Source organism: Aptenodytes patagonicus, chromosome 19 (assembly GCF_965638725.1).
Source record: "Aptenodytes patagonicus chromosome 19, bAptPat1.pri.cur, whole genome shotgun sequence".
Lineage (NCBI taxonomy): Eukaryota > Metazoa > Chordata > Aves > Sphenisciformes > Spheniscidae > Aptenodytes > Aptenodytes patagonicus.
Window position 1 is genome coordinate 7,873,557 of NC_134967.1, and position 12,565 is coordinate 7,886,121.

Here is a 12,565-nt window from a genome sequence, read left to right on the forward strand (position 1 = left end):
AAATTATGTTAACAGCATTACACAAAATAAGTTTTTTTTCCTCTTTTCATTCAGGTGTAACAGAACTGATGCCATCTTGTATGGTTGTTGTCACAACCAACATAGCGAACAATTACATAATACTGCAATTACTCATGATAATGTTATACCAGCCCACCCCGAAGGAACTCAAATTTCACAATTAAATAACTTCTGTTCCCTGCAGAAAGGCTGTTTTGGTCACGTTCTTAAATGAGAGGAAACTTGAAGAAGCATTTCATAATACAAACCAGAAGACAGGAGAACCAGAAGACAGGAGAATGCTCTGGTAGGTAATTTCCCATCCTGGCAGGAATATTTTATGTTGGAAAGCTGTTGTTGAATAATTCAGGACAAAACCTAAAAATAGCAGTGTTTGTGTCAAATTCTGTGGGGTGAAGTGTGAAAGAAAGATAATATTCTAACTGTAATACTTTATCCTAGCTAGAATACCTTAAAGTAAGAAATTTCTAGTTGCGAATGCTGCAGTTATCTCCACAGTGCCGTAACTTTATCATTATATGGAAAGATAAAAGTTAAGTCTTTGCCTCTGCAAGGACATTAAATAACATCTTTCTCTCCATTAGCTTTTGCTGTAGTAGCAGTATTTATTCTCTGGGCAATGAATGAGAACCACACTGCTTACAGAATAACTCCAGGTTCTTAATGCACTAACAGTTTCAGAAAGGTTCCTGTGTCACTAAGTTTAACCTTTTTTATTATTATTATTATTAATTGATAGCTCTTGTGCCACACAGGTTCGAAGGAAATGTCTAACACTGAGAAGATACTTTTAGCAGTGCACTAGAGTCATGAGGCTAGTATAACTGTCATCAGGGATGGGAAATCAAGTTCAAAAAAAATAAGGGACCCCACTCAACATTTCTTCTTTAACAGTGCAGAGAAGGAACATCAGTGACCCTTTAGGGAAGAAAGAAGAGATGAACATTTCTAGTGCAAACGTTTTCCTGTTTGACACAAGCCTTCAAGAGGTTTGCCCATAATGTATTTATTCGCACAGTGAATGTCAAGATACTTACAGTAACAAGCAAAGACTACAGTCGCTACAGTCATGTGATCTGAGGAAGCACTAGAAACAAAGAACTCTTGAATTCAGACCCTGGTTCATTGTATGACCTCGAGCAAGTCGCCCTACACTGATGCACAGGGAAGTAACGCTACATACCTGGCTTACTAGGAATGGCAGAATTATTTAATTGTCATTAAGTCTACAGTTGTGAATAGTCTTTAAAAAGAGTGTCATAGGCTGTTAGGCCTACAGAAGACTTACTGCGTCACCTAATCCTTCTCTAATACAGTTGTAAGTATACAAAGCAAATAATTGAATACGCCTTTCATAGGAGACAGTGAACCCAATGCCCACCTTTATTTATAAAGTCTTCCCACCTTTTCCAAGAGAGTCACTTGCAGAATTTTGCTCCCTTGTTTATTTAGGAGCCTCTTAAACATCAGTGGAAGTCCTACATTTAGATAATCCATTTATGAAAAAAATTCTTCATGCCAATCTTTAGCTGAACTAATCTCAAAATAAGAAGCTGTTCAAAGCAAGGTGTTTTAAGATCAATGGTTTCAGGGTGCCTGACAAGATTTCACATTAGTTGTCTCAGAAACCTTACACATCTATAGTCATATTTCTGTTGTCCCACATTACTGGTAATATGGCACAAAGAAGGTTTAGACAGCAAATGAGATAGTATTGTGCTGGGCATTAAAAACATACTACCCAGACAACTACCTAATAAGGTTTATAAATTCCAGTTTCACATGCTTTCAAAGTGAAGCTAAAGCATCCAAATCAGAGAATGACTCCTTAAACACCCCCTTCACGTTAATTTTAATTACAACAACTATTACTATCAGCAAGACAAAGATCACGTGCCACCTTCGAGGGATAAGTGCCAGCAGGATGACTACTTTCATAACAACCATTCAAGACAGGGCAGCTTGACCTCTCTGGGAGTGAAATATCAATTAATTATCTTTTTACAGCCAATTCAATTACAGCACACTAATCACTTGTGTAGGACATCAAGCCAGAAGTTGAGGGCAGGGGGCGGTTGGGGAAAGGAAGGAAAAAATATTGGCAGTGAACAACCCTCAGTAAGGATGACAAGGCAGTAACCCTACAGTTGCAGACGCAATGTTTGTTAACATCATGCAAATAGTTATCTGTTTGTATCATACTAAATGCTGTAATATCATCCTCATTTAACTGAATTATTTTAAAAATAAAGAGTTATTGGTCCTAGGGGTAATAGACATTTCATTTAAAGGTGACCAGACACACTGCATTAGTCTTTAATGTTAAGAGTCAATTCACCAAAGAGCTTTGTTCATTAAGGAAAAAAAAAAAGGAAAGATGATCTATTCAGCAGAAACCAAAATATATTTAACTTCTGTTAAATAAACTAATATTAACTCAAGTCACTGAGGACTATTTCACTACTATACTGATCCCAAGGAAAATTATCAAGGGTGCAGGGGTCCGTATTGGGACCGGTACTGTTTAATATCTTCATCAATGACACAGACAGTGGGATCGAGTGCACCCTCAGCAAGTTTGCAGATGACACCAAGCTGAGTGGTGTGGTCGACACACCAGAGGGACAGGATGCCATCCAGGGGGACCTGGATAAGCTCGAGAAGTGGGCCTGTGTGAACCTCATGAGGTTGAACAAGGCCAAGTGCAAGGTCCTGCACCTGGGTAAGGGCAACCCCCAGTATCAACACAGGCTGGGGGATGAAGGGATGGAGAGCAGCCCTGCCGAGAAGGACTTGGGGGTACTGGGGGATGAAAAGCTGGACATGAGCCAGCAATGTGCGCTCGCAGCCCAGAAGGCCAACCGTATCCTGGGCTGCATCCAAAGCAGCGTGGCCAGCAGGTCGAGGGAGGGGATTCTGCCCCTCTGCTCTGCTCTGGTGAGACCCCACCTGGAGCACTGCGTCCAGCTCTGGAGCCCTCAGCATAAGACAGACACGGACCTGCTGGAGCGGGTCCAGAGGAGGCCATGAAAATTATCAGGGGGATGGAACACCCCTCCTATGAAGAAAGGGTGAGAGAGTTGGTGTTGTTCAGCCTGGAGAAGAGAAGGCTTCGGGGAGACCTTATTGCAGCCTATCAGTACTTAAAGGGGGCTTATAAAAAAAGATGGTGGCAAACTTTTTAGCAGGGCCTGTTGCGACAGGACAAGGGGGAATGGCCTTAAACTAAAAGGGGGGTAGATTTAGACTAGATAGAAGGAAGAAATTTTTTATGCTGAGGGTGGTGAAGCACTGGCCCAGGTTGCCCAGAGAGGTGGTGGATGCCCCATCCCTGGAAACATTCCAGGTCAGGTTGGACGGGGCTCTGAGCAACCTGATCTAGTTGAAGATGTCCCTGCCCACGGCAGGGGGGTTGGACTAGGTGACCTTCAGAGGTCCCTTCCAACCCAAACTATTCTATGATTCTATGATATATCTACAATAATGCACTCAGCAGAATATTAGTATATAGCAGAATATTAGTATATAAGCAAACATTAATTTATGATCACATTACTATTGCTACAGAGGCCAAACTTCAAAAAAGTATGAGTGCATGTATAAACACATTAGTATATGCAAAACGTGTATGCAAACAAAACCAAAATTTGAATCAATTTCATTTATAGCATTCATGAAATAAAACAGCAGAAAGGAGTACGTTAAAGGATCTCTTCTCACGTGAATTTCTGTTAAATGAGTCTTGCACCATTTAGTTCAGCACAGAGAACCTGAAAGAAAAAGTTATCTAGTCCATATCTGAAACAGCAAGGCAAGACTGCTCCTTTCAGCAGTCTTGATGGACAGAGTTTAAAGTATAAAAAAAATATTTTGACAACACAGTTGCAGAAGTTAAGCACTTAACAGTAGTTGTCATGCTAAAACTCTCACAGTATGGCCATAGTATAACTGACAACCTTAGCAAAAAACTTTAGTCTCCCTTGCTAGTATGGTAACAATAGCAGTGAAAAACTTGTGTGTAAGTTGAAAGAATTTAACAAGGAACACTGGCAGTTTATTAGCCTACTCTGATTCATCTTCATTACTACAATTTTTAATACAGCCTGATTAAGGCTAGAACACACACCTATGCTACAGTGACTCCTTCAATTTCTTTGTAGATAGCATACTGAACATCATTAGCACTTACATTCCTAAAAGAGAGCTCTGAAAATTCCATTACGGACTGCAGATTAACTTCTGTAACCAAAAAATACGATATACCATGCATCCAAGGAGCAGAACACAGAGTCTAATCTTTTAGGGGGTTAGGATCTCTTAGGATTTTAGGGCATTCATATTCAGGGTGTTCTGTATCACTCAAGAGTGCAAAGAAAGTTTCAAAGAGGCTAGGAATGCAACTCTTCTGAATCTTCCCAAGTGCTTTGCAAAGAGGAGGCTCATACAAAATAGATGTTAACTCTGCAAATTAAAAAAAAAAAAAAATACTACAGCAAAAAAGAGGAGCCAACGTGGATTTTCCCCCCTCCCTATTCTGTAACACTAACAGTGTGCTGTTTCTAAAGGGCAGGTTTGTCTTTGCTCAGTGTTCTTTAAAAAGTATTCTGAAAGAAAAGCACTGTTTGTTCCACCTGCTGACTCATAAATGCATGAAAGAACATGCTACTGGAATTTCTCTTCTAGTTTTGTCTATTCTATATAGGCTCTTACACCACAATCACTGTTGCAGTACCTAAAAACTCTTCCTTAGTATTCTAAGCAATGTAACTAACATCGGTCAAGTGTCTGTTCTGTGAGTGTCCCTGTTAAGAGACATTCTCCTATTTAAGACTTGTTTTGAGACAGGTTTGTACATTCTGTACTGCACCTCAGCCAGTTACTAGCACTTTCTATTCTAAAAGACTATTCTACACTTAATGTTTTTTTTCTGCTGCCTTAATAGAATACTGATGTTTGTGTCTATTTCTCATAGAGAGTTCTGGTACCAACTGAATTTCCTTGAGAAATGGGTTTTGCTGGCAAACCTCTTGAATCTGGTACACAGTAGGAATCAACATGAGAATAATACAAGTAGTATTATTTTGGAATCTAGTCAGAAGGAATATCTCCATAAACAAGTATCGGTGTCTTTAGCCACCCGAACATTACAAATCCAGGCTGGATTTTATGAAGCTTTAGCACTCTAAGTACTATGATTGCAAATGGAACCAACTGTTGCTATGGAACTAATCGTCGCTACAAAATCAAAGGTTAAAACCAAGAAAGATTATTAAATCGCATTACAGGATTATCAATACCTAAGGAGAACAACCAATTAACGTTGTCTTTTCCATGTGATATGACAAGAAAAGTTGACAGCCACCCTCACTTTCTATTACAGCTAAGGACAACTGAGTTCTCAGCACCTCGTATGACCTACTTTGAACCTTTCAAGGTGAGGCAGGGTAAGATACAGAAACTTCAGTTTAGATTGTCACACACCGCATGAGCATTACACAAAAGCAGGTATAGTCACATCTCTTTCATATGTATACTCTTCTATAAGGTATGTCCTCTGTCGGTCATTGGGAATACATGTATTGCCAGCCATTTTCAAAGAGGTAATTTAGCTCTGCTACCACGTTCCATTTATCAATGCTCAGCAAATGGACAAAACGCAGTAAAACTGAGGAACTATAAAACTGTATTTCCATAGTGAACATCATGACTGTTAGAATTAAGCAAATAATTTATTTTTTCCTCCTTCCAACAGAAGTAAGCATCAACTTGTGATAATATTGGCTTTAGGTCTTCTAATTCAGTTTCAAAACTTCTCTTTCCTCTGGGCTACATTTCAATAGGTCTTATGCTAAAAACTATATAACAACATATGCAGTAACATAATTATGTCATTATTGTTAATTACATAAAAATATGTTCATATTAATATTTTATACAAATTTTCCTTCTTAAACTAATGTTAAACAATGTCTGTGGCTACACCTGGCTGTTAACACACGAGAGGCTGTTGTCATTTGGGTTAAAACTTTTTTTAAAAGAATGCTACATTTTGCCAGTGTTTTGAAGACAAAATCCCAGTCACAGTTCAGCTGAAAATTACCTTTGGGACTGGTAACTGTTTGATACTTGGTGACCAAGTTTGTTAGTGTAACCTTTCAGAAGGACAAGTCTATTTCTAGACAACACTTTACATCAATCTAATATGATGCCACCAGAATAAAATTTACACCTGGCACACCTAGTGGCTACATCCCTGTCCATTTCTGTCATTTGAAAGGGCTCCATCAGGTGTAAATTGCACAGGTAGTATTATAACACAGTATAGTTGGTGAGATTCTATGCCTTGCCTGTTGATACTGCTTAAGTAGTTTTGTTATTTTTCATCATAAATCTGGTCTGGGAAGCTACTAACATTCCAAAACAGGTATTCTATTATATCAAACCCCCCATTTTTTAAACACACACATTGTAAAACAATTACTAGGCGAATTTATCTCTCAGTGCTGCTTTAAAAATACAGCCAATGTTAGAAAATGGTGTTCAAATTACCTATAATAAAAATAAACCACACACAGCTAGACTGCCAGTTTCCATCAGGAAAACACATTGCATGTTTCCAATAGCAAAACCCAAACTTCCCTAATGTAAAACACAGACAACATTTAACAAATAGTTTGCTTTCACTGCTGGTTGAAAAACATGAAACCATGAAGGCACCGAGACTGAAATCAACTGTTAACTGTTAATTCTGTTCCATTAGTATCTTGCAAAGCTAACTTCAATTAACAAAAAACCCCGACAGTATGTCAGAGCACGGGTTTAGGTTAATTTGACAAAACCCAAAGTATTTAAGAGCTAAGGATTCTATATTATTCTTAGTTTATGCTGTTGAGCCTGAGTTGTCTTGCCACAGGGTAAAGATCTTATTCAGCATACTCATGCATTGTAACACTTCAAGAAGGAAGAAAAAGAACTGTTACTAGCACCAGTATAATTGTAGTATAGGTAAACAGAATCCCCAAAATCCTGAACCGGGGAGGCTGAGTCAAAGAGAATTCCAAGTATGTAGCTCCAGTCAGGGTTTACTCCCCAAAACTATCTTCTTAATGGCTGCATTTAAGTTTTCATACACAGACAATGTGCATTAGAAGGGATTTAAAGTACCATATGAGTTAGAATGTACGTTTGTGTGAATAAAAGCTGCAACCATTTATCTCAACAGGCTCATACTATCTTAGTTACATGAGTAAGATAGTAAAGATAATAAACCTATCCACCAGAAGTACAAAAAAAGTCTCTGGTTCAGAAGACCCTCAGACTTTTGTTTAGTTTAATCATTTAAGAACAGATTTATTATATATGTGTTCAACAGGACCTGAAAAGGAGAATTAAATGGACAGTCTTCCAGTAGGAGCAGTAACTCCTAGGCAGAGCAGAAGCTCTCCTCAAATCAGCTATTCACCACAGAAGTTTTTAGCCAATTAAATCTGAATATTCACTAAGAGATGTGAAATATTATACTCTATGTAATTTAACCTCCACAGAATTTTTTCTTGTATTTGCAATATTAATTCATTTTGCTTCAAAATAAGCCAAATTAACTATTTCAGGGTGAAGCTAAAAGAAAAAAAGCGTCCAGATCCCTAGAACTTCAGTAACTAGGTCCAGACAAATAGCTATAAAGGGGAATGAGGAAACAGCAGTGAATCTTGCATTCTGCATCCTAATGCAAACCCACTGGAGTTAATCACTTTATTACCACAACTAGATGCTGCAACCGTTACTAACTACATCTCCACAGCAAAACTTCTACAGCAAGCGACAACAGAGCTAAAACCAGCCAGCCCAGCCTGAATCCTGAAACCTGTTCTGCTGCAAAAGCCACGCTCCCATTCAGGAACTTGGAACTCCAGCTTCCAGCAATGATTTTTCACTACTACTGGTCACTGCCTTTAAACTGTTAGAACACCTTTTTATTTCAATCTTTGGAAATTAATATTGAATTCAAGTGTTTTTAATTGGAAAAAAATAAAACATCCTACAGTGAAGACTACAAAAAGCTTCTATTTTTGACCCTAAATTTACCTTCTTTCTCTGTATAGTAATTTCAGTTAACCAAAGATTTTTCTTGTGAGAATGACTCTCATCCATATTAAAGCATTCTGTGGAAACAAAGACTTCACTCAGAGGGAGGGTTCATCAAACGCACTAAAATTATAATCATTTAATAAAAGTAATGACTACTCTGTATTTAAAATATTTTCCCAGGCAGCACTTTAGCATATTGTGTATTCCAAAACAAAGTGTTATTGCATAATCATTAACCCTGCACTATGTAGATCTTACGAAGAACATAATGAAGATTCTAGTAAAATAAAGAATATTAAGTTTTCTTTTGGACAGAAAACACATACATATATGCCCATTAAGATTACAGGACAGATTTTTGTTGGCTATAATGTACTTCAGATTAGACGCAATGTTTTGAGATGTTTAAAGGAAAAGCAATGCCATTATTTCATACTGAGAAAAGCAAGACTAGAAGGAAGTAATCTGTCCACTATCACTCAGATGATCTGGGCTCAGAAAACAAAACCTCTTTTTTCTTCCCATTCCCATGTCATATTAACTGGATTATGATGTTACACCAAACCACCATATTTTCAGAAACTACTAGACAAAAATTCTTATAAACATCTGTGCTGGTTTTGGCTGGGGTAGAGTTAATTTTCTTCCCAGTAGGTAGTATGGGGCTGTGTTTTGGATTTGTGCTGGAAACAGTGTTGATAACACAGGGATGTTTTCATTATTGCTGAGCAGTGCTGACACAGAGTCAAGGCCTTTTCTGCTCCTCACCCCACCCCACCAGCGAGCACGCTGGGGGGGGCACAAGACGCTGGGAGGGGACACAGCTGACCCCAACTGACCAAAGGGATGTCCCACACCATATGATGTCATGCTCGGCATATAAAGCTGGGGGAGAAGGAAGAAGGAGGGGGACGTTCAGAGTGATGGCGTTTGTCTTCCCAAGTCACCATTACGCATGATGGAGCCCTGCTGTCCTGGAGATGGCTGAACACCTGCCTGCCCATGGGAAGGAGTGAATGAATTCCTTGTTTTGCTTTGCCTGCGTGCACAACTTTTGCTTTGTTTATTAAACTGTCTTTATCTCAACCCATGAGTTTTCTCACTTTTACTCTTCTGATTCTCTCTCCCCACCGGGGGGGAGTAAGCAAGTGGCTGGGTGGTGCTTAGTTGCCAGCTGGAGTTAAACCACGACAACATCCAAAACCAAAGGGACTAACAGACATTTTAAAAACTACACAATAGCTGCTGAATCTTAGAATCTGCCACAGTGAAAACTGTTTTAAAACTGCAAGCATGTAAAACTGTCTTAGAAATGAGAGGAAAAACTTCCAATTTTTTTCGTTATTGTAAATATGATGTAGGGTTATCTTCAAATATGGGATTTTTTTTTTTGTGTTCTCAAATCCAATTTGAAAAGAATTGTTTGCGACATATATGCTGCAGCCAGTCAGACAATAACAGTTCTGCAATTATCAGCACCTGCATTACAATTCAATGGATTTAAATTACCAAGGGACCATGGCAGATACCCTACTGACAACAATTAGCATAAAAATGTTCTACAGTTTAAAGCTGTGGGTGGGAATTACAAAAGGTTAACAGACTAAATATAAAAATCTTTTTGAATATAAAATCAATGCGCTTTGTTACCAAAATCTGGGTACTGTAATTTAACCAAAATAGGGTTTAGAGTATCTGGCAATCTTCCATATGTGTGAGCTTAGCTTTTCTTTTAAGCAAAATGCCGAGCAGCCAATCTGAAAGTTTAAAACAAAACAAAGACCCAAAGAAAGGAAATCTTTTTACATTAATTTTTTTTTTTTAAATTTTCTTAAGTTTAGCACCAAAATGAACACCACTCTTATCAGGGCTCAAAATAATCCTTTTATATGGTTAGATTCAAAATCCCAAATTATTTTGTTGCATGATTTAGAAAGGGAAATATTTTAGTGGTCAAAATAAAGTATGCTAGAAGTTTCTGGACTCAACTGAACTCTAATAACAAACAGTTTTCTCAAAAGCTCATCACTACATCAGAAAACCTATATTTTCAGAAGTGGATTCTACTTCTGTGTAGCTACCAGGGGAAATTAAAAAAATAAAAAAATCTGTTTTTCATAATGCTTGGGACCACAGCTTTGTTTTGTTTAGACTGAAGACACAAGCAGAACAGATGAAAACAAAGAAATTCTGCTCATTAGAAGTACTACATCAAAATGTTGAATTTGATGGGAACATAGAAGTATAATAGACATCAGCAAGGAGCATCTTCAGTAAAAATACAAAGTTGATAAGTCTAAAATTTTACCTAGCTTGTCCTTCATGGTTTTTTTTGGTTTGGGTTTTTTTGTTGGGGGTTTTTTTTGGTGTTTTTTTTGTTTTGTTTTTTTTGTTGTTGTTGACAAGATAAATGGTCATACAGGAACTTTGGATCTAGACAAATCCAAAGTAAGAACTTTGACATGAAAGCTTAATTCCCTTCTACCACCCAATAATTTATATTTTTAAAAAAATAATTAACAAGTCTCAGAATAACGTAATTACCTGGGAAACACATCACAGGCTATAGAAGTAGCAGTAAAGCAAAGCAGATAAGAGACTTGTACAGTTAGATTCTAACTCCAAATTGATGCCTCATTAAATGGAGTTAACGTGGATGTGCTTGACACATGCTGGGACCCCTTTTATCACAATTAGCACAACATCTCCAGCACTCCTTGCAAGTCTAATAGAATCAGCATGTTTAGGACTAGCCCAAGGTTTCTAATTGCAAAATCAGCAAACATGTTAATCATCACTTTGTTGCCCCGTTGTTGTGAAATGAGATTACAGATGTGTATTAGAGATTATAGCGAGGACTCTAGCAAATTGATTTAGCTACTATTTCAACACAGTACTGTAAGATGCTTTTCATAATTCTTTTTAGATATGTTTCTGTAAGGCTACCAGTGTACTAACATTTGTCTAAAAGGTGAGCCAGGTTACCAACTTTTATACACATTCGAGTACAAATGTGTAAAAACAGGACGTCTCTTCCTTTTTTTTCCCCCACAAAGATTTCCTAATATTATAGGATACTTATTTTTAATTAATATTAATGAATATTTTAATTAATATTAAGATTACAAAAACCACAGATGAGAAGCGACCTCCTAACCGCAAAACCCTTAAGGAAAAAAGGGGGTTTTGGGGGAGAAGGTATGAGGGTAGCAGTGAACAACGCAATGGAAAGAAGTGCTAACTCTCTCAGTTCTGGAGCTGTCATTATCCAGACATTACCACCAATGTAAAAATGGTTAGAGATAAAAATAGTTTAGAGGTACTTCACAGTGATCGCTGAGTAGTTTCAGGGGTTACAGGGAAGGTTAACACACACTGAACCTTGAGCTTCCCTGTGTTCATGCAGAATGCCTCCATTCAACTACTGCATGCACTGGTTCTTCAGTGCTGAAAACCAAAAGACTATTAGGCAGGTATGTTTTACATGAGAGAGATTTAAATCCTACTTTCCTGCACAAGAGAAGGGGGATTTCTCTTGAATGAGGGTCAATTGCATTTTTGGTTCTTCTTCAATTTATAAACTGCCTCTGTAACTGCACAATGCAAGATGTTAGTTTTGCATTTTTCTTCAGTCAGCCCTAACTATAAAATCCCATCTGAAGTAACTCTGATGCTTTAGAAGAAACAAGCACTGCATACATATACACACATATGTATGTGTATATATGTTCATACATATGTATAGTGCATTGATTGGTCAATTACAGTACAGACAGAAGAAGGTAGACTCTGGGTATGGATGCACATATCCAGCTAGTCTCATTTGGGGAAAAAAAAAAGGGGGGAGGGGAAGAGAGATCATAATTGTTAATTATTTCGGAAGTTCAGATAAAAGAGAAGAATAAATCATCTACACAGACAGATGTTTACTAAAGGTGTTATTCACTCCAAATACAAGCTTAAGTAATACATTGCAAAAGTCTCAAAATACTTGGAATGAAGTAGCGGAAGATGCAAGATGGGAGTGACTGGAAGGAACACATTTAATTCCATCAATTAAAAGACAGTAACTTTCTGTTTTGTTTTAGATTCTCTGTATATGAAAGGCCTGAAATAATTCACAACCATTTCCATCAATAAAGTAAGCAGAAATATGCAAGTCCTACCCAAGGTCTGCACCATTTTTAGAGGAAGAATCCAAAAACATTGATACAAAAACCCTCAAAGGTATAATCTGCAAAATAATCACTTAACAACCGTTTTCCTTACTATTTTACCTCCAGCTAGGCTGCACCCTCCTCTATAAACGCTTTATAGTCTTCTTCAATATCCTCCCTATAGAAATACAAGGAAGTGAACTCCAGCTTAGCATATCCTTCCTTTTTTTTTTAAACATTCATTGCAATATAAACCTTGAGTAAAATACAATCTTGAGATTATTCATCCTCACAAGCTA

General features: G+C 37.7%; 1 protein-coding gene across 8 annotated transcripts in view; it reads right to left on the reverse strand.

Annotated features, from left to right (window-relative positions):
- The window catches only part of MORN1 (MORN repeat containing 1), a 55,581-nt gene that overhangs the window by 18,570 nt on the left and 24,446 nt on the right, over window positions 1-12,565 (reverse strand). For 6 of the 8 annotated variants that reach the window (XR_012996848.1, XM_076356260.1, XM_076356261.1 and 3 more), the window contains one exon: window positions 270-378. The exons of the other annotated variants lie outside the window; for them this stretch is intronic. Coding sequence is in view for 5 of the 6 variants with exons in the window: in XM_076356260.1 (XP_076212375.1) it covers window positions 270-323 (54 nt within the window). In the remaining variant the exon portion in view is untranslated. The remainder of the gene's footprint in view (window positions 1-269; window positions 379-12,565) is intronic. 8 annotated transcript variants of the gene reach the window in all.